At 42.8% G+C, this 21,318-nt stretch overlaps 1 protein-coding gene across 3 annotated transcripts in view; it reads left to right on the plus strand.

The window, feature by feature from the left end:
• The first annotated feature begins 14,871 nt into the window (after positions 1–14,871).
• The window catches only part of LOC116046598 (galactose-specific lectin nattectin-like), a 19,577-nt gene continuing 13,130 nt past the window's right edge, over positions 14,872–21,318 (plus strand). For 2 of the 3 annotated variants that reach the window (XM_031294991.2, XM_031294992.2), the window contains exons 1-2: positions 14,872–14,990; positions 15,184–15,246. In XM_031294991.2, coding sequence (XP_031150851.1) covers positions 14,907–14,990; positions 15,184–15,246 — 147 coding nt within the window. In that variant the 5' untranslated portion in view covers positions 14,872–14,906. The remainder of the gene's footprint in view (positions 14,991–15,183; positions 15,247–21,318) is intronic. The other variant, XR_004104176.1, reaches the window with a different exon arrangement.

Genomic DNA, 21,318 nt, shown 5'->3' on the forward strand with positions numbered 1-21,318 from the left:
CTCTATTTCTGTACTTAACAGCTTCTGTACATTTTTCATTCCACCATGGGACATTAGTTTTTCCCCTTCAGTGTTGGGAGTAACGCAACTACTTTTTTCAGGAAAAAGTAAAGTAACGCGTTACTACTGAAAATTTGGTAACAAAACGTAGTTCCTTTTTCAATTTGGCGCAATGTTACTTTTCCCAGGGACAGATTTGACAGCGCACTGTCTTCTCAGCTGCGCGCTCACAAGCTCCACAAGGTAGGCCTACGTGACAGAGGCTGGTAGTAGCGGAGCAATGCTGCAGCCAACGCTAACTTTTGAGAGCGTTTTTAGCTTCGTGGCGTTTTACTGGACAGCGCTCTGAGCAGAGAGCTATGTGACACATGCCACTACATCGCTGAGGACTGGCGGTTAAATTGGCCGTCCTACAAACACAGCATGCCAGGCAGACACAAAGCTGACAACCTCACAGATGGATGCCGTGGAGATAGGCTCATACATAGGCTACACGCAGCGGACCGCTGTGGACTTGTGTCGGTCGCACGGACACGCAAGGACTTCCAGAAAAGAGGCTGCATGTGTCTATGACAATGCACGGACCATCGTGGTTGCGCGACCAGTACTATAAGTAGATATGGACATTACACATTAACACTAACGCCGATGACCTGCCGATGTTCATTCAACCCGCGCTGGACTCGTTCATAATGAATCAGCCGTCACTCTGTGAGTAGAGAATCCAGTCTGCAGTGGAGTTCAGACACTTCACTGATAAACCAGAGATTGGCTTTATGGTCAAAGATAGCGTTTGTATAATTAACTTCAGTCTCTGCCAGAGACCCCTGCTTTTAAAAGTAACGTAAAAGTAACGAGTAAAGTAAAAAGTTACTTTCCATAAGGGGTAACTAAGCAAAGTAAAGGATTACTTTTTTAAGAAGTAACGAGTAACGAGCAAACACTAATTTTTAAAAGTAACTTCCCCAACACTGTTCCCCTTTGGCTCATATTGTTAGGAATATTCTGGCTTGCTGCTGCACTGATAACTATACTTAACGTATGATTAATGTTATCAATACTTTGATCTGTTTCCTCATGATTTTGATTTAATTCATCTATACACCATTTAGAAAATTTCTTCCAATTTGCCTTCTTAAAACACCATCTATGATGGGTATATATTTCATCAATCTTAAAATCAGTATCTACATAATATTGGAAAATGATCACTTCCAATACTTGTGCTTTGATCAACTTCCCATTCGTACCTGCTGGCTATTGTTCTATCAACTAAAGTGAGGTCAATACATGATGTCTCATTCTTGAAAATATTTATTCTTGTACCATTACCATTATTCAAACATACTTGTCATTTATCATTTCTTGTAATATTTCCCCATTCAAATCTGTATGTCTACTTCCCCATAAACTATTATGAGCATTAAAATCCCCACACCATATTTCTCTATGACTTCTTTTATTAATACTTCTCATTAAATCATTTGTCAATGCTTTACATGGATTGTAATAATTAATGACAGTAAATTTTCCTCCATTAAAGATTTCAGTAACCACATTTTCATGCTCAGCTGCTGTATTGATGTGTCTGAATGAGATCCCTTCTTTGATAAATGTGATGCAACCTCCTCCTCTGTCTTTTCCTCTATCTAATCTTATACTGTGATATCCTTTCAATATAAATTCTAAATGAGGTTTTAACTATGTTTCAAATCTGGTTTGTTTGACATTTCTTGAACATACCTTTTAAATTCCTGTCCGTTCGCTATCAAACTCTGCACATTCCACTGGAGAATGAAAAACATCATTAATGCTTTAACCATTTTGAGACCCTCCATACTTCTGATTTAGTATTTCATGAATATCATCTGCCTTTGTTATTAACCCCAAAATATCATTAGCAGCTTCCACAACTGATTTGATCACTTTTCTTAACATGTAGCATAGTGACATTAACCACTGAACATATGAAAGCAATACATTAATTGTTCTTTATCAACAGGGTCTCATCTGAAATTCTTGTCTTACATTTACAGTAGTTTGGAACAGGAGGCCTGTGTGTCTTGTTCTGTTGAGTTATTGACCATGCAGGATTCCTATTCCTCTCTCTGACTGGGTTTGACCTATTGTCATCTGAACTCCTTTGTTCAGGTAAATATATAGGAGCTGATTTTTCTTCTTTTTCATTTTTGACAATGTTTTTGATTGCCTCAGCATATGAAACTTTATGCGTTATCTTATATTTCTGAACTTCCTTAGCTTCCTTTTGTTTCACACATCTCATTGGATGTGGAATGTACTCTCTTAGGGCGTTTTCACACATACCTCATTTGGTCCGGACTTTCGGACTTTTCAGTTTGATCCGAACCAAAATTAGAGGTGTGAAACCTCCCCCGGACCATGGTCTGGATCAAAAGACCAAATTTTGGTCCGACCAAAAGAGGTGGTCTCGGTCCGGACCAAACTGAACCATGGTCCGGTTCGTTTACAGTGTGAAAGCATTTTTTGGATGGTTCGGACTTTCGGACCAAATACAAGAAGCTCTGGCAGGCTCTCCTTGTGTTACAAGACCGGGGAATAGCTCCTTTAAGGAATAGCTCGGTGCTTAGTGTGTAGGCTACATGAGAGAGTGACGGTGAATGCACTCAGAGCAGACAGCTGTCGGCTATCAGAGCTGAGAATACATCAGCAGTTTATTTGTTAAGTGGTAGTAAATGTACAGTGTAGGTTTCCGTTTGTCTCTGAATAAATTCTCCAGAAAGTTCCAGTGTCTTGCTTCTCAACATCACAACAAAACAAAAAGAGCCGCGGCAGTAGAGGAGAGCAGCAGTCAGTAGGAGAGAGCAGCAGTCAGTAGGAGAGAGCAGCAGTCAGTAGAGGAGAGCAGCAGTCAGTAGGAGAGAGCAGCAGTCAGTATGGGAGAGCAGCAGTCAGTATGGGAGAGCAGCAGTCAGTAGGAGAGAGCAGCAGTCAGTAGGGGAGAGCAGCAGTCAGTAGGAGAGAGCAGCAGTCAGTAGGAGAGAGCAGCAGTCAGTAGGAGAGAGCAGCAGTCAGTAGGAGAGAGCAGCAGTCAGTATGGGAGAGCAGCAGTCAGTATGGGAGAGCAGCAGTCAGTAGGAGAGAGCAGCAGTCAGTAGGGGAGAGCAGCAGTCAGTAGGAGAGAGCAGCAGTCAGTAGGAGAGAGCAGCAGTCAGTAGGAGAGAGCAGCAGTCAGTAGGAGAGAGCAGCAGTCAGTAGGAGAGAGCAGCAGTCAGTAGGAGAGAGCAGCAGTCAGTAGGAGAGAGCAGCAGTCAGTTGAAAAAACTCCGACACAGAGAGAGGAGACGAGAGGACGGGGAAGCCTGTCTACAAACCAATCAATTATAAGTATCTGGAGACGCAGCTCACGTATGTGATGACGGCAGGACATAGTTTTGTCACGTATAGATCTTTAGAGCGCTTGCATAACTGCAGTGTGAAACCAAAACTTACCGGATCAAATGTTACAATTTAACAAAAACATGAACCTTGGTCCGGACCTTGGTTCGGATTTTCATGTGTGAAAACGCCCTTACTGGATAGCACATGAAGCCCATTTGAACTTTAGAAGGCATGGCATTCTTCAACACGTTCTCACACCCATCTCGTAAAATATGGACGCTTGGTCAGGTGCCTTTGTTGTTTTTATTGACGCTAAAAGTCTCCTTTAGCGCTATAAGTAAACGCGCTTGGTCGGGACTATTGCCGTCACTTTTGACGCAGTTATGTTAAGGAAAAGGTCGTGGGTGGGCGTGCGGTTCCATTAGAGAGAAGACACACCAGCCTGATAATCGGGCGTCGGGCCGTCTGGCGAGGTCCGTGACTCGAGTCTGTTCCGTGTGTCCCGTGCTGTCGGCTGTCCGAGGAGCCGTCGGCCTTCATTTGGGTCGACCCAACATGTTCAGTCAGAGACAGGACAGTCAGAGACAGGGCAGTCAGAGACAGGACAGTCAGAGACAGGGCAGTCAGAGACAGGGCAGTCAGAGACAGGACAGTCAGAGACAGGGCAGTCAGAGACAGGGCAGTCGGGACTCACCCGGAAATGGGGAGCGGATGAGCCGCTCAAAATCTGACGAAAATCTTTTAAACTGACCTTTGTTGATCTGAAATGAAGACAGATTCAGCAACTGCACTGTACGGTTCCGTGACACGCGGGACGCGAACCCCGTTCTCCTGGGTGAAAGTCCTGTGTTTGACCCATCCACCCCCCCAACCAACCTCCTTACATACTACTCTCTAAATCCTCTCTAACTGCTGCTCTCCCTGGTGCGTTACACAAACACGCTGAAAGACGCCTTTTTCGTCGCATCAGACGCTGACAGCCACTGTCCAAACGTCCTTATTTTACGAGTTCGGAATGAGAACGAGTTGCATTCTTAAACCACAGTTTTTTTTAAATCAATAAATCAAGTAAATGTGAGGCAGAAACAACCTTTTAAACACAAGGTAGAGGCTGCAATTCCTTTTTGGAAAGTGCAAAAGTGCATTTTATGGGTTGTATTGCCCATTTAAAAATGTATTTCAACAGGTAAAAGTTGTGAGTAAGAGTGGGCTACAATCTGTCAGATATAACCCTTGTTAATAAAATCAAGTAATTTTAAGACAAACAACGAAAGACAGACAGAGACACACACACCCATACAAAACACACACACACACACACACACACACACACACACACACACACACACACACACACACATAAGTGCGTTTCACTATCTTTGTGGGGACCAGTCATTGACATATTGCATTCCCTAGCCCCTTATCCTAACCTTAACCATCACCACTAAATGCCTAACCTTAACCCTTACCTTCACCCTAACCATAACCTAATTCTAACCCTAATCCTAAAATCAAGTCTTAACCTTCAAACAGCCCTTTAAACTTGTGGGGTCCAGCATTTTGGCCCCACAAAGCTGGTCGGACCCCACAAGTATACTGTATTTCCGGTATTTGGACCCCACGAATATAGTTAAACGAGAACACACACACGAACACACACACACACCTACAAGACACACACACACACACACACTCTACCGGACAGCAGCTTCTCCGGCTCCTCCCCAGCGGGAGAGGGGTTCAGCAGGTGCGCGAACACGGCGGCGAAGGGGTTGGCGGCCAGCGGCTCGGTGCGGTACATCTCCCAGAGCAGGTAGAGGGCGGTGAGCCGCTGCGGGGAGCTGGGCAGCAGGTCCAGCTGCTGCAGGAGCATCACCAGCACCGAGCCCACACGGAAGTGCTCCGCTTTCCCAAAGTAGTGATGGAAGTGTGTGGAGAGACCCTCGAAGGTGTTGGTGCATGCCTGGAAGACACATTTCATTGTTGATGTATTATTAGGGCCCGAGCGCCGACAGCGGCGAAGGCCCTATTGAAACTGAAGGAATTCTTTGTTTGGCTCACTAGCGCCCCCTACAAAACTGCCCCTGCAGTACGTTTAATGTAGACTAACGAAACGTGGTACACATATGTAGCGTGTCAAGACGTACAAAAAAGCTCATTGGAGCCATACCCTTAACGCAACAGGAAGTCCGCCATTCTGAATTGAAAGTTTGAAATTAGTGTGATTTTGTACTTTAACGAACTCCTCCTAGAGATTTCATCCGATCGACTTCAAATTTAGTCTGTGCCATCTTACGATGTTAAAAGATGGAAAGTTATTAAAAGAATTGTAATAGAACAACAAATGCACAAGTTATAGAGGACCAACTTCCTGTAGGGGGCCATCGAAATCGGACCCTGAGGATATCTATATCTACTATATCTAATCGATATTGACTTAAGGTTATAACGCCCCCTAGTGGCAACAGGAAGTAGGCCTAAAAGTTAAGGTGCTATACTATAACGACCTTCTCCTAGAGATTTCATCCGATCGACTTCAAATTCGTTTTGTGCCATCTCAAGACCTTTACGATTAAAAGCTTGAGTTTTCGTCCAACGGTGTGGGCGTGGCGGCCATTTTGAGCATTTATCAATGAACGAAGAAGTTGTTGTAACTTGAGTGTACGTTGTCCAATTTGGCCAAAATCTCTCATGATTGACAAGGGTCCAGGCCTGAGGACATCTATAAGCAAAAATTTACTTTTGGTTATGCGCCCCCTGGTGGCAACAGGAAATCAGCCTTATATGACAAACTTAGAATGTGTGGTCCACATGTGATACTGAGCCGCCCCCCTATATTTTAACCACGCCCACTTACTCAGGCCACACCCCTTTCATAATTTGTGAACCGTTTAAGGTAGACTCGTGTGAGGTATCATTGAACTCAGCAAAGAGTTCCTTTTTAATTGGTGACCATTTGCCCCGCCCCATATGCTTAAGCCACACCCCCTTTAATAAGTAATGACCCGTTTGATGTACACTATTGTGTGAGGTATCATTGAACTGAGCAGAGAGTTCCGTTTTCATTGGTCATGGTTTGGCCCGCCCCCTATGCTTTGGCCCCCTTTCACAGCTAATGAACTGTATGATGTAGAGTCTTATGTGACGTATCATTGAACTCAGCGGAGAGTTCCTTTTCATTGGTGACAATTTGCAGTGTCGCGCAAATGCACGGTTGCAAGGAGCGGCGTCTGCCAGTAACCCTGACGTGCAAGGAGGTGCGAGTGCCCGTCCAACGCTGCTTGCAGCTTTAATATGTTTTTGTATTTCTTATGTTTGAACTTTTCACAAAAAATTAACACTTTACGATAATATGTGGCAGTTAAACTTGTTTTATATCAGAATATAATAATCAGAAACATCTAAAGCAACACTTTTTAAGACAAAACTGACAAGAAATGAACGCTAACTCGACTAGCCAACGAACTTGTTTACCCATAAGCACTTGCAATGTACTTCCAGTGTTTTGTGCTGCCTAATTAAAAGCTGTAATAGTCTGTTGGAAATGATTCTCCCTCTTCTGGAGAAATAATACGAATCAGAGGGGGAAAGTAACTATGTAAATTAACTCACAAACTGTGCTTACCGTCCTGTTGTCCTCGGGTCAAGTCTGACCCCTTTTCAAAGTTTTCTATATCAGAAATGTGGGTTCCTTTCAACAAAATTGCCCAAACATAACATGGATGGTTCAACGCAGCGCTTTTCGCAATTAAAATGTTTAAAAAAACATCAAAAAATGTTGACTGAAATGACATAAAAGTGACAAAAGCGCCAAAAACATTGAAAAGAGCGACTTAAGGCATTGAAAGCCTAGAAAACAGCAGAGCAAAGCTTTGAAACAAGGCACTAACAATGTTTTAAAAACCAACAAAAACGTTAAAAACCTCCGTCAAAAATGTTGAAAAAGGCATCGAAAAATGTGTCGAAAAAATGTGAAAACAGGGTTGATTTTCAGTTTTGACCTGGGAGGACAACACAAGGGTTAAGTACACTTTTAAGGTACTTTACGTGTTTTTTTCTTATGTTAAACAGCTATTTGTATATATTTGTTTCTGTAGATTATTTATTGTTTATTTCATATTCAAGTTCAATATGTTTGTTTATTTCTGTATATGCACCAAACACAAAGGCAACTTCCTTGTAAGTGTAACTTCCTGAGGCAATAAACCCTTTTCTGATTCTGATTAAGTATTTTATACTTCTACTCCACTTCACCACAACTATTATTATTTTGTTAACCCTTGTTGTGTTCTCTTCCCGTCACCCGTCAGGCAACTTTTTGTTTTTCTGGGTCAAAATTTTAAATTCAAACTTTTCAGCATTGTGTTGTTCTTTTTTCAACACACTCTCACTTTTCCCGACGTTGTCACTTTTTCTGATGTTTTTGTAGATTCTTTTTCCTGCGTTTTTTAAGCTTTTTCCAACATTTTTGTCACTTTCTTCAACGCTCTTTTTTTAAATTAATTTTTTCAAATGCTATAGAATTGAATAAAACACACAAATTCAATGAAAGTAGTGAACTGATCATTTATTTTACCTGTGAAAAGTACTAGTTGTATGGAACAATTTGGTTGAAAGAAACCCAAATTTTCTGATATAGAAACTTTTTAAAAAAAAACAGGAGGGAACTTCACTTCCCATGAGGCTTTGACGGTGCTTCTGGGTCAGATTGAATAAGAGACAGAAACACAGACAGGCGGTTTAAACATTTAACCCTCCTGTTGTCTTCCCATCGACCACGTACTGTAACTTTTTGTTTTTTCCTGGGTCAAAATTTGAAATGAAAACTTTTTTTTTCCAACATTTTGTTGTTCTTTTTCACCACTTGTCACTTCACCCAAAGTTTTTGTCCATTTCTTTCCAGGTTTTTTGTCACTATTTACGATGTTTACATAGCAGGTTGGTGCCATGAATAGATATGCAGTTTTGTGTGTGACAACCGGGTGGAGCATTGACACAGGAAATGCTTATAGTAATAAACAGCCACAGTTGTGTGGCAAAGGGGAAGGCAAACATCTTTTTACCATGTCAGCGTGGCGTATCAGTGGTATTGTTTGATGTGTTTAACAGGAAAGATGAATGGAACAGAGCTGCAATTCTGATAAAGGAACAGCTTGTTATCATCTGCATATGTTAATAATTTTAGCAGGTGGTTGGGCAGCTGTAAATAACTGTGGCAGCAGCAACTAATGCTGAGTTTTGTCCTCCGAAGATTTTATGTACAACACAAGATACTTCATGTTTTATATGTAAAAGGATATCAAACAGTACATAGAACTAGTCAAACCATGTCATGTGTTCAGCAGGGACACATATCTTTGTTGCCGTGTTTGAACATCAAAGCTGTCAAACAAAACTAACATTGAGGACAAGTTGGTACTGTTAAAAGTACAGACAGTGAGTGTCCATCCATCCATTCATCTTCTTCCGCTTATCCGGTAACGGGTCGCGGGGGTAGCAGCTCCAGCAGGGGACCCCAAACTTCCCTTTCCTGAGCCACATTAACCAGTTCCGACTGGGGGATCCCGAGGCGTTCCCAGGCCAGGTTGGAGATATAATCCCTCCACCTAGTCCTGGGTCTTCCCCGAGGCCTCCTCCCAGCTGGACGTGCCTGGACCACCTCCCTAGGGAGGCGCCCAGGGGGCATCCTTACCAGATGCCCGAACCACCTCAACTGGCTCCTTTCGACGCGAAGGAGCAGCGGCTCTACTCCGAGCTCCTCACGGATGACTGAGCTTCTCACCCTATCTCTAAGGGAGACGCCAGCCACCCTCCTGAGGAAACCCATTTCGGCCGCTTGTACCCTGGATCTCGTTCTTTCGGTCATGACCCAGCCTTCATGACCATAGGTGAGGGTAGGAACGAAAACTGACTGGTAGATTGAGAGCTTTGCCTTCTGGCTCAGCTCTCTTTTCGTCACAACGGTGCGATAAATTGAGTGTAATACCGCACCCGCTGCGCCGATTCTCCGACCAATCTCCCGCTCCATTGTCCCCTCACTCGCGAACAATACCCCAAGGTATTTGAACTCCTTCACTTGGGGTAAAGACTCATTCCCTACCTGGAGAAGGCACTCCATCGGTTTCCTGCTGAGAACCATGGCCTCAGATTTAGAGGTGCTGATCCTCATCCCAGCCGCTTCACACTCGGCTGCGAACCGATCCAGTGAGTGCTGAAGGTCATCATCGACCATCAGGACCACATCATCCGCAAAAAGCAGCGATGAGATCCCCAGCTCACCGAACTGCAACCCCTCTCCACCCCGACTACGCCTCGATATCCTGTCCATAAATACTACAAACAGGATTGGTGACAAAGCGCAGCCCTGGCGGAGGCCAACTCTCACCTGAAACGAGTCCGACTTACTGCCGAGAACCCGGACACAGCTCTCGCTTTGGTTGTACAGAGATTGGATGGCCCTGAGAAGGGACCCCCTCACCCCGTACTCCCGCAGCACCTCCCACAGTATCTCCCGGGGGACCCGGTCATACGCCTTCTCCAGATCCACAAATCACATGTAGACCGGTTGGGCATACTCCCAGGCTCCCTCCAGGATCCTTGCGAGAGTAAAGATCTGGTCCGTCGTTCCACGACCAGGACGGAATCCGCATTGTTCCTCTTCAACCTGAGGTTAGACTATCGACCGAACCCTCCTTTCCAGCACCTTGGAGTAGACTTTACCGGGGAGGCTGAGAAGTGTGATACCCCTGTAATTGGCACACACCCTCTGGTCCCCCTTTTTGAAAAGGGGAACCACCACCCCGGTCTGCCACTCCTTAGGCACCGTCCCCGACCTCCACGCAATGCTGAAGAGGCGCGTCAACCAAGACAACCCCTCCACACCCAGAGCTTTAAGCATTTCTGGACGGATCTCATCAATCCCTGGGGCTTTGCCACTGTGGAGTTGTTTAACTACCTCAGCAACTTCCACCAGGAAAATTGACGACAATCCCCCATCATCCTCCAGCTCTGCCTCTACCATAGAGGGCGTATTAGTTGGATTTAGGAGTTACTCAAAGTGCTCCTTCCACCGCCCTATTACCTCCTCAGTTGAGGTCAGCAGCGTCCCATCCTTACTGTACACAGCTTGGATGGTGAGTGTGTCCTGGGAAAAGTTTTTTGTCTTTGTTTCCTTGTTTTTAGCTCTATGTTTTCTTCTGTTCAAGTACACTGAGAGCAACACAAAAACAAGTAAAATTCCCGTTTGTGTTCACACACTTGACCATTAAAGCGGATTCTGGTTATGGTGAATCCCATTCATCAGCAAACATACATGTACGTCTCTATGAACGCGTTTGAAAATACTTTCATCAGCTGAGTTTAACATCAGGAAATAGTAGCCAGTCCCTCAAGGATTTCGCGATGTCACGATCGCAACAATTCATGCAAATTCAACCAGTCACCATGAATTTGGTGCGACTCGCAATTTTGACCAATCACCGCAACTTTTCCGCAAATCTGACCAATAACCGTGGTTTCCCGCGACTTCAACCAATCCCAGCAGTCCCATGTGCCAGACTTTGTATCAGTACGCGACTCTGAGAGCCAATGACCAAGCGGGAGTGAGAATGGGATGACCTTACACACGAACGTCGCCAAATTAATTTCCTTGTTTCTGATATGAAGACGAGACGTGTGTGACTTGAACATCGCACATTTACCAACAAAACGTACCATCGAAAGACCGTGCAAAACATTTCAGACCATCCTGCCAACCTGTATACATTTTAACATCAATGTACGCTGTTACGTCCCGTAGCTAGGGGTATCAGGTCATAAACATAAAACCAGATCTAATTGATATTTGAAAGGAAATTTATTTGGAATAAGGCAAATAAGAACTTAAAACTGAAAAGATGGGCCGATGGGTGCTGTGGAAATCAAAAACAGAATATAACAAAAAGAGATCCTCAAAAGAAAGACTATTACTACAACTATAAGAAAACAAGATGTTAAACAAAATTCCTCTCTAACTTAAATACTTGATAAAACAAAAACACAATACTCACAGCACCCCTGAACCTAATGAGACTATACAAGACAAACCTGTTAAATGCAAAGGCAATATCAGTTTTTAGACTCAACCCTGGCCCACTTCCTCACTCTCTCAAACATTTCCAAAACACAAATCTGGTCTGGCAGCTGCCCTCAGCTGCAATCAATTAGGCTTTTTAAGCTGGAGACACTCCTCGATTGGCCGATCAGTGGTGGCATGCACCTCAGCTTCCTCCTATAGGAACTGGGCGGGACTTCCCTTGTTCATCCAATCCTCAGCATAGGATGGCACAGCCTGCTTTGCATCTCACATATCACACTCAATTAAACACACATGAGGGTGCCAACGGCAGCCGTAACAACGCTGTAACGGTTTTTCCCTCTAAAGTCGCTAAAAGCTGCTGCTGTTTCAATCCTGTTGCCGCTCTGCAGCGAACAGGGGCCGCTGCTCAGCTCCCCCCGCGACTGAAGCGCACACACACACTAACACACACGGTGGTGGATGCAGGAAAAACCGGAGATGAGACGTAGGCCTACAGGACAACCTAAATTCAGGACAGCTATGCTTGTTATTGTAAGTGCAATGATAAGTTAAAATCCAATAAGTACTTTATCAAACCGTATGAATGTGTGTCCCAGGCCAGGATAGGAAATTAACTAACAATGTGAAGATCAACAAGCCACTGACACATATGTTCAAATTTGATTCATTCAATAAATTATTATTTTTTGTCTTAAATCCACCAGCCATTTTCATATTATACCAACATTTGCAGCATCCTGAGCCTTGTTGGTAATGTTACTAGGAAAACTCAGCCCAGAGTAATTTTATTCTACCCAAAACAAGTTTCCTTTTTATATTTAAAGAACTATACAAAAAAATTGCAACTTTTTTTTGCAACTTTCACTGTCTCTCACAACTTCATTGCAACAAAAATACAAAAGACATTGCAATTTTTATCGCAATTTTTTTACAAAAGCTCCCGCTAAATCAGGCATTTTGGGCTGCAACAATCTCAAAAAAAGGCCATGAAATCCTGGAGGGACTGAGTAGCTTATGCAGGTTTGCACGTCCTTAACTGGCTTGATCGATAAAAGAAGTACAATATTTCCATCTGAGATTTAGTGGCATTTAGTAAAAAAAGGGCAACACCCGATTAAAGTACAAGAATGTCGGCATGTAGGCTGCAATTTGTTAATGTTCCACCTCTAATGTAGCCTGGAAATCCAGACCCATTTACAGGGTACCTCTAATGTTAATAAATACATATATATATATAAAGATATAACAACATCTAACTGGAAAATAATTTATGTAACAAGTGTTTCCTTGTTCCTTGATCCTTTTCATCAGCACCACCATGGTGATCAGCTGTTATCAGGCACTTTGATAAACTACATTGCTCAAAAAAATAAAGAGAACACTTAAACAACACAATGTAACTCCAAGTCAATCACACTTCTGTGAAATCAAACTATCTACTTAGGAAGCAACACTGATTGACAATCAATTTCACATGCTGTTGTGCAAATGGAATAGACAACAGGTGGAAATTATAGGCAATTAGCAAGACACCCCCAATAAAGGAGTGGTTCTGCAGGTGGTGACCACAGACCACTTCTCAGTTCCTGGCTGATGTTTTGGTCACTTTTGAATGCTGGCGGTGCTTTCACTCTAGTGGTAGCATGAGACGGAGTCTACAACCCACACAAGTGGCTCAGGTAGTGCAGCTCATCCAGGATGGCACATCAATGCGAGCTGTGGCAAGAAGGTTTGCTGTGTCTGTCAGCGTAGTGTCCAGAGCATGGAGGCACTACCAGGAGACAGGCCAGTACATCAGGAGACGTGGAGGAGGCCGTAGGAGGGCAACAACCCAGCAGCAGGACCGCTACCTCCGCCTTTGTGCAAGGAGGAGCAGGAGGAGCACTGCCAGAGCCCTGCAAAATGACCTCCAACAGGCCACAAATGTGCATGTGTCTACTCAAACGGTCAGAAACAGACTCCATGAGGGTGGTATGAGGGCCCGACGTCCACAGGTGGGGGTTGTGCTTACAGCCCAACACCGTGCAGGACGTTTGGCATTTGCCAGAGAACACCAAGATTGGCAAATTCGCCATTGGCGCCCTGTGCTCTTCACAGATGAAAGCAGGTTCACACTGAGCACATGTGACAGACGTGACAGAGTCTGGAGACGCCGTGGAGAACGTTCTGCTGCCTGCAACATCCTCCAGCATGACCGGTTTGGCGGTGGGTCAGTAATGGTGTGGGGTGGCATTTCTTTGGGGGGCCGCACAGCCCTCACAGAGACCATTTGCTGGTGCGGTTGGCCCTGGGTTCCTCCTAATGCAAGACAATGTTAGACTGTGTCAGCAGTTCCTGCAAGAGGAAGGCATTGATGCTATGGACTGGCCCGCCCGTTCCCCAGACCTGAATCCAATTGAGCACATCTGGGACATCATGTCTCGCTCCATCCACTGACGCCACGTTGCACCACAGACTGTCCAGGAGTTGGCGGATGCTTTAGTCCAGGTCTGGGAGGAGATCCCTCAGGAGACCATCCGCCACCCCATCAGGAGCATGCCCAGGCGTTGTAGGGAGGTCATACAGGCACGTGGAGGCCACACACACTACTGAGCCTCATTTTGACTTGTTTTAAGGACATTACATCAAAGTTGGATCAGCCTGTAGTGTGGTTTTCCACTTTAATTTTGAGTGTGACTCCAAATCCAGACCTCCATGGGTTGATAAATTTGATTTCCATTGATAATTTTTGTGTGATTTTGTTGTCAGCACATTCAACTATGTAAAGAAAAAAATATTTAATAAGATTATTTCATTCATTCAGATCTAGGATGTGTTATTTTAGTGTTCCCTTTATTTTTTTGAGCAGTGTATATGAAGAGCAGAAATCTTCTATCAGTGACAGTCATCAGCTTGTTCTACTCTGGGTCATCTGCATAACAGGGAACGTTAATAGTGTGCTTCGTAATAATATTGTATATCGTATTTTTTTTATATATATATTTTTTTTTATCAGCATTTTAATGTTGTTGTTCATCAACGTGGATTCTATTTTAGATACTTCTTGTACTACTGGGTAGATTAGTAGTATTAGCACTGCTTAACTTTAAGTGTCTATAAATGTAGTACAGTCAAACTTAAAATATTTCCCTCTGAGATGTGGAGAAGTGGAGTAGAAGTATAAAGTAGCATAATAAGGAAATACCCAAGTGAAGTACAAGTATGTTGGCTGTAGTTTCTTCATGTTCCAGTTCTTTAGTTTTATATAACAAGTGTTTCCTTGTTCTGATCCTTTTCATGAGCACCACCACGTCGATCAGCAATTCAAACATGTTATCAGCTTTCAATATTTGACTTGATAAGTCAAGTTTTATTGTCATTTCAACCATATACACTGTATATAGTGATAAGATAAGGGTGTGTCTGCGGACTGGAAGAGAGGGGTGTAACTTGAAGGGATCTTGCAGGCCGCAGACCATCTGGTGCTTTGATGAACTATATAAAGAGCGAATTTTCTATCAGTGACCGTCTCCGTTCTCCTTCTCTGTGTCAGCCAATCATCACCTCAGCAAAGGTAATTATACGTCACTTTTCAACCATTTAATATTTAGACATTTTAAAAATGAATGTAAATATTAAACCATATGTATAATACATTTATAATTATCAGGATACTTTGATAAATAGCTCACTGATCACAGTCATTAATTGTCTGCATTTATGTCCTTGTCTGCAGTATGTTGACTTTGTTTAACGTCTTTCCACAGATGGCATCAGGCTTTCCGTTTGCTTTGTTGCTCTGTTTGTCCATCGGACTGTTGGCTGCATCTGTAAGTAAAAACTATGCAACTTTTAATTTAAAAAACAAGTCTATGTGTTGTACACGCAGTATAATGCAGTAGTTTCCTAACCTGTAAGATTATGAGACAGTTATTAAATAATGTTACTAGTTTTAATGTAGGCTGAGTGCAAACTGTAAGCTGAAACATTAGATAAGTTTGTTCTGTGAAGCACTTTGGGCTGCATGTTTGTATCAAAGGTGCTATATAAATAAAGTTGAGTTCATTTTCCATATTTGTTAATAATAGTTGCACTCATAAATGCAAAAAATAAAACCTTCTGCCCAGGTCAGAACAGTATCTATGACTCGTTGGGTTGCTCTGATTGTAGTCTCGCATTGCCAGCTCAATCTCCACAGCGCTGCGGAGGAAAAATCCCGTAAATGAACAGTTGTCGATATAGACTAGACTGATTGTTTTTGGCTTGTTTGTTCATACAGGGTCAAACTCCCTGCCCTCCTGGTTGGACTCAGTTTGGCTCTCGCTGTTTCACTTTCCACATCCAGACAAAGAGTTGGCCCGATGCAGAGGTACAGCAGTTCCATCTACCATAACTAGTGCTGTCAAACGATTAAAATATTGAATCGCGATTAATCGCATTAATGTCATAGTTAACTCGCAATTAATCGCACATTTTTATCTATTCTAAATGTCCCTAGATTTCTTTTTGTCCCATTATTTTTTCTCATTTTAATGCTCTTATCAACATGAAAAAGTGGATCGGCTTTGTGCTTTTGTCGCCTGGTTTTGACGAGGGGGCGGAGAATTGGCATCAGCTGTGTGCTTGGCCATCAGCTGTGTGCTTGGCCATCAGCTGTGTGCTTGGCCATCAGCTGTGTGCTTGGTCATCAGCTGTGTGCTTGGCCATCAGCCGTCTGCTTGGCCATCAGCAGTCTGCTTGGCCATCAGCCGTCTGCTTGGCCATCAGCTGTGTGCTTGGTCATCAGCTGTCTGCTTGGTCATCAGCTGTGTGCTTGGCCATCAAGTGGTATTTCAGACTGGACGTGCTGCGATGATAGCTCAGTTCACAACAACAAAACACACAGATCACTTTGGTCTTGTCAATGGAACCATTTGGCAACTTTTTAAAAGTAAACTTTCCATTCAGAATCTTATTGGCATCCATTTCGGCGTCTCGCACTCGCCATCCACTCAAAACGTAACGTTAGCCTACTAATCTTTGGCCGGCTCGCAAGCCCAAACAAGTGTGTGCAGCGTGCCTGTTGTTTAGTTTCCGGTCTAGCTAGATCCGGTGTGGTGTTGTAGTTTTTCTAACGTTACTAGTTGTTGCAACAGCATGTGAAAAAAAACTACAGTGTTTGCTATGCCAAAAAGAACGTTAATCTCGCGATTAACTGACAGCACTAATCATAACACATGTATGCTTAATACCAATGTACTCTAATACTTTACTGCAGTAAGCTACTAATTCCACACTGTAAAAATACTCTGTTAGAGTAAAAGTCCTGCATTGAAAGTATGTCAGTATCATTAAGAAAATGTAGCTAGTTAAAGTATTAATACCAGTAACTAAGTAGCCTACATTTACTTTTACTTCAATATAGTATTTTTACAGTGTGGTATTAGTAGTTTTACTGAAGTAAATGATCTGAATACTTCTTCCACACCACTGTTTAAAAGTATAAAAATGTCCCCTGTGACTGTATAACTGCCCTGAGATCGTATCTGTTAATAATGTGATTATGTTTACATGTTTTTCTTGATGTTTTAAACTGATTATATTGTCTCCATTAGAACTTCTGCATTGCCGCTGGTGGGACTCTGGCTTCCATCCACTCAGCTGCAGAAAATACATTCCTGAAAAACTTCATTAACCAAGTGTCCGGTACATACAAAAATTCCTGGATCGGAGGCTTTGACGTACTGAAGGTGAGACTTTTATCATCACACAGTAAGTGATGTTGCTCGTCTCTCAGCCTGTTCTCATGAAGCATTCTAGCAAAGCAAATTATCAAAGATGTTTTATCAATATTAATATAGTTATGAATATGGTTATTAATAACTTTATCAAATCCACAAACAATCAAAACGGGGCATCACCCTGGAATCAGGGACCAATAATCAAACTGTGATCAAACTCATTTAGGTGGTGTTCCCTTTAAAATACCGATCTGAATTAATTTGAATAATTTATCTGGTTTATTCTAAGGGAACAAAGGGAAGGGTGAATTCAAGCAATGACCTGTTTAACCAGCTGGTTATTACAATAAGTACACAAATAATCACAGACAACTGCTATTTAAAATATAGTAGAATTTATTAACTTCAAAATCATACGATCTGTCCAGGGACAGCAGATGTAAAATAGCTTTTTGGCTAATTCTGGCACATTTTACATTTTCATATGTATTATTAGTGTGCATTGTCCCTGTTAAATAAACCTGAAATAAATAAATCAATGGCCAATCAATAATCCTTTGATCAATTAAAACCAATATACCTTTTTTTTAAACTACAACAAAACAAAGCAAACACAAACCAGCATGTGAGTGTGTCTCTGTGTGTGTGTGTGTTTGTGTGTGTGTGTGTGTGTGTGTGTGTGTGTGTGTGTGTGTGTGTGTGTGTGTCTGTGCTTGTTTTACTATATTTGTGGGGTCCAAAAACCGGGGAATACAGTATACTTGTGGAGTCTGCACAGCCTTGTGGGGCCAAAATACTGGACCCCACAAGTTTAAAGGTCTGTTTGAGGGTTAAGACTTGGTTTTAGGATTAGGGTTAGAATTAGGTTATGGTTAGGGTGAGGGTAAGGGTTAAGGTTAGACATTTAGTTGTGATGGTTAAGGTTAGGGTAAGGGGCTAGGGAATGCATTATGTCAATGACAGGTCCCCACAAAGATAGTGAAACAAACATGTTTGTGTGTGTGTGTGTGTGTGTGTGTGTGTGTGTGTGTGTGTGTGTGTGTGTGTGTGTGTGTGTGTGTGTGTGTGTTAGAGAGAGAGAGTGCAAGGAGGAGGGGGGGGGTGACGCAACCCGGCGGTTGCTCGGTCACGCCCAGATTAGCTCATTGAAGCTCATGTGTTAGCTGCACAAAAGCTATTTAGCCTCAAGTGGACAGTGGTGGGCTGTGTTTCAGCCTTTACACATTAATAAAACACAATATTCCTCTGCCCAGAAAACCTTAAGCCTTCTTACTGCGTGTTCAGTCCGTTCGTGTCTGTCCATACCTTTCCACATTAAAACAGAACGGCCCGTGTCGCTCGTCAGTGGCAACGGAGAAACTTTCTGGTCTCCAGGGCAGCGGGGAACAGGCCAGAGTCGACTTTGAAGAAACAACGGTGTCCGTGTCCGATTTTCTTCTAAAGAACGTCGTTGTTCTCTCTGCAGCGTTGAAACATGACGTGTATTTCCAGGATCCCCTTAATTAAATCCACTTTGTTCAGAAATGGAAGTTTTTAGCACAAGCGCTTGTGTGCTTCCTTCAGCAGCGTAAGCCACCAGCCAAAGACCGGGATTTTTGGGTGGTCAGGCTATTTATGGCTCAGGTCCCCTGACCTGGCTCCATGCTGTTTTATGGTCCCAGGAGCCAATGGGAGATCAGAGTTCTCGGACCTGTGGCCATTTTGTGCAGTGACGCTTACGTGTGACTTGCAGGCTATTGATGTAAAATGAGTGATGAACCCTCTTTTCTGAGGAGACATGGATTGGAATTTTCCATGTAGGCCCTTTCTTTGTCTTAGGCCCATTGTCTCTGAGCACATGTTGGCCGGAAATCCTTTGTTTGAAAAAGATAATGTTTAACCCACTACTGGATGGTTCCAACACACCGATAAACGAGAGAAAGACTTTCACCCAGGAAACAGGTGTTCATGTCCTTACTCATCTTTTTTCTAATCTTAACTACCGTATTTTCCGGACTATAAGTCGCTCCGGAGTATAAGTCGCATCAGTCAAAAAATGCGTCATGAAGAGGAAAAAAACATATATAAGTCGCACTGGACTATAATTCGCATTTATTTAGAAATTGATTTCACAAAATCCAAGACCAAGAACAGACATTTAATCTGGAAAGGCAAGTTATTCAACTACACAGTAGCACACAGAACAAGGGGCTGAATACGGTAGGTGTCCGGTATGTTAACGTAACACATTAACAGTTATTCAACTATACAACAGAATACAGAACAACTACCAGGGCGTGGAGACGTAACTGCACCGTTGACGAGCCTCTCCCAGCAGGACGCTGTTCAAGCACCCATCTGTGGACTCGTTCCTCCAGCTCTGGCCATCTTGCTTTCAGCGAGCGATTAGCTTTCTTTGTTTTCTTCATTGCAGTAAGAGTCACCTTTTCGCCAGTCCCTCACAAGTTTCTCTCTCACTCCAAACTTTCTTTCTGCTGCTCGATTACCGTTTTCGGCTGCATATTTTACTACCTGCAGTCACCTGCAGTTCCTTTTCTTTCTCAGTTGTCTTTAGGAGCAGCATATAGTTGTCACAAGCCTAGAGCGCCCTCTGGCGGCTTTAGACGGTAATGTTTTTAGCATGAAATAACATTTAAAAACGTGAAATTATAAATATTTTGATATATAAGTCGCACCTGACTATAAGTCGCAGGACCAGCCAAAGTATGAAAAAAAGTGCGACTTATAGTCCGGAAAATACGGTAGTCGTTCTGGTTTTTCTACACTTGACCGTTGTCGTTGCATGACGCTCACATTTTGTCTGCTAAACTCAACTGTAACTCTGAAAGGACCGTCACTTAACGGTGCTCTGTACCTGGCTCACAGTCACCTTTTCTCTGCTAAAGACCGTTAACCTTAACTGTCGTGTGACCAGTAGAAAACAAGGAGGAGCCTCTTGTGGCCTGAATGAGTATTACAACAACAAAAAGTCTTGATTTCACTTTGACTTTAAAACAATCTTTCTCCTCCAGGAGGGTACGTGGATGTGGGCCGATGGATCCAAATTCGACTACAGAATCTTCAATGCTGGGCAGCCTGACAACACTGGTGGAGCAGAGAACTGTCTTGAGATGAACTTTGGAGGTAAATAATGCATTTAAAACATCTTGTCGTATGTTGCAGTCTCAATTATAAAAGTTTGACATTAAATGTAATTCATTGGTTGGAAACTCTCTACAGGACATAACTGGAACGACAGGCCTTGTGGCACCCCACTTTCTTTCGTCTGCTCCAAGAACCTGTGTGTGTAACTCTGACGCACCTTCATGATCTTACTACTCTGCTGACAGACTCACTTTCACTGGTTTATTATCTGAAGAGTTAGGAAACGGTTCAGTTGAGTTTTAACATTAGAAGGAAACTGACTCTCTGAGTGTTGGCTTCTTTATTCATCTGTTTTCCTTCACTTTATAATCAATAAGCATTAAAAAATAAAAGACATATTGTCACAAACAGTGTCTGGTCCTGACTTACTGACTCTAGTTTTCGTTAAAGTGACAAATAGTTATATAATTGTGAATAATATGCTATTGCTTTTCTTATAATAATTACAATAAAAACAAGGTTAAAGGTGCCCTGCCACACACACATTTCATTACTTTGAGGTAATGTCTGAAGTTCTACCATGGACTCTGTAACATGTTTTGTGGAAAAAATGCCTTGGTTACCTTGTTTCAAGCCATTCAGCGTGGTATAGAAAGCCTGCAGGAAGACTCAGCTCGATTTCTGCCAGTTCTCATTAATATTCAACGAGCTAAGCTGCTTGACTGTGATTGGCTAGCCAATGAGAGCCTGGCTATCAGCATCCTTTACCCAGCGCAAATGGGCGAGCTCATGAATAGTAATGAGCTCAGGCAGCATGATGTCAGACTGACCAGCTTTTGTAATTGGCCTGATTTCTCCGCTTATTTCTGTTCAGTGGCTAGAGCTGACAGAGGAGGTAGCAGTTCATTATCACATTCACCACATAACACAAACACATATGGACCTAACATATTTCAAAAAATACAAGGAAAAACGGTTTTGTGTGGCAGGGCACCTTTAAGATACTTATCCAATACAAATAAACCCATTGATGAATAGATTAAATAATGACATAAAGTTTATTTTAAAGGGTTGCATTTCTTTTTTCTTTTGAGTCAT

The sequence above is a fragment of the Sander lucioperca genome, chromosome 8 (assembly GCF_008315115.2).
Source record: "Sander lucioperca isolate FBNREF2018 chromosome 8, SLUC_FBN_1.2, whole genome shotgun sequence".
NCBI lineage: Eukaryota > Metazoa > Chordata > Actinopteri > Perciformes > Percidae > Sander > Sander lucioperca.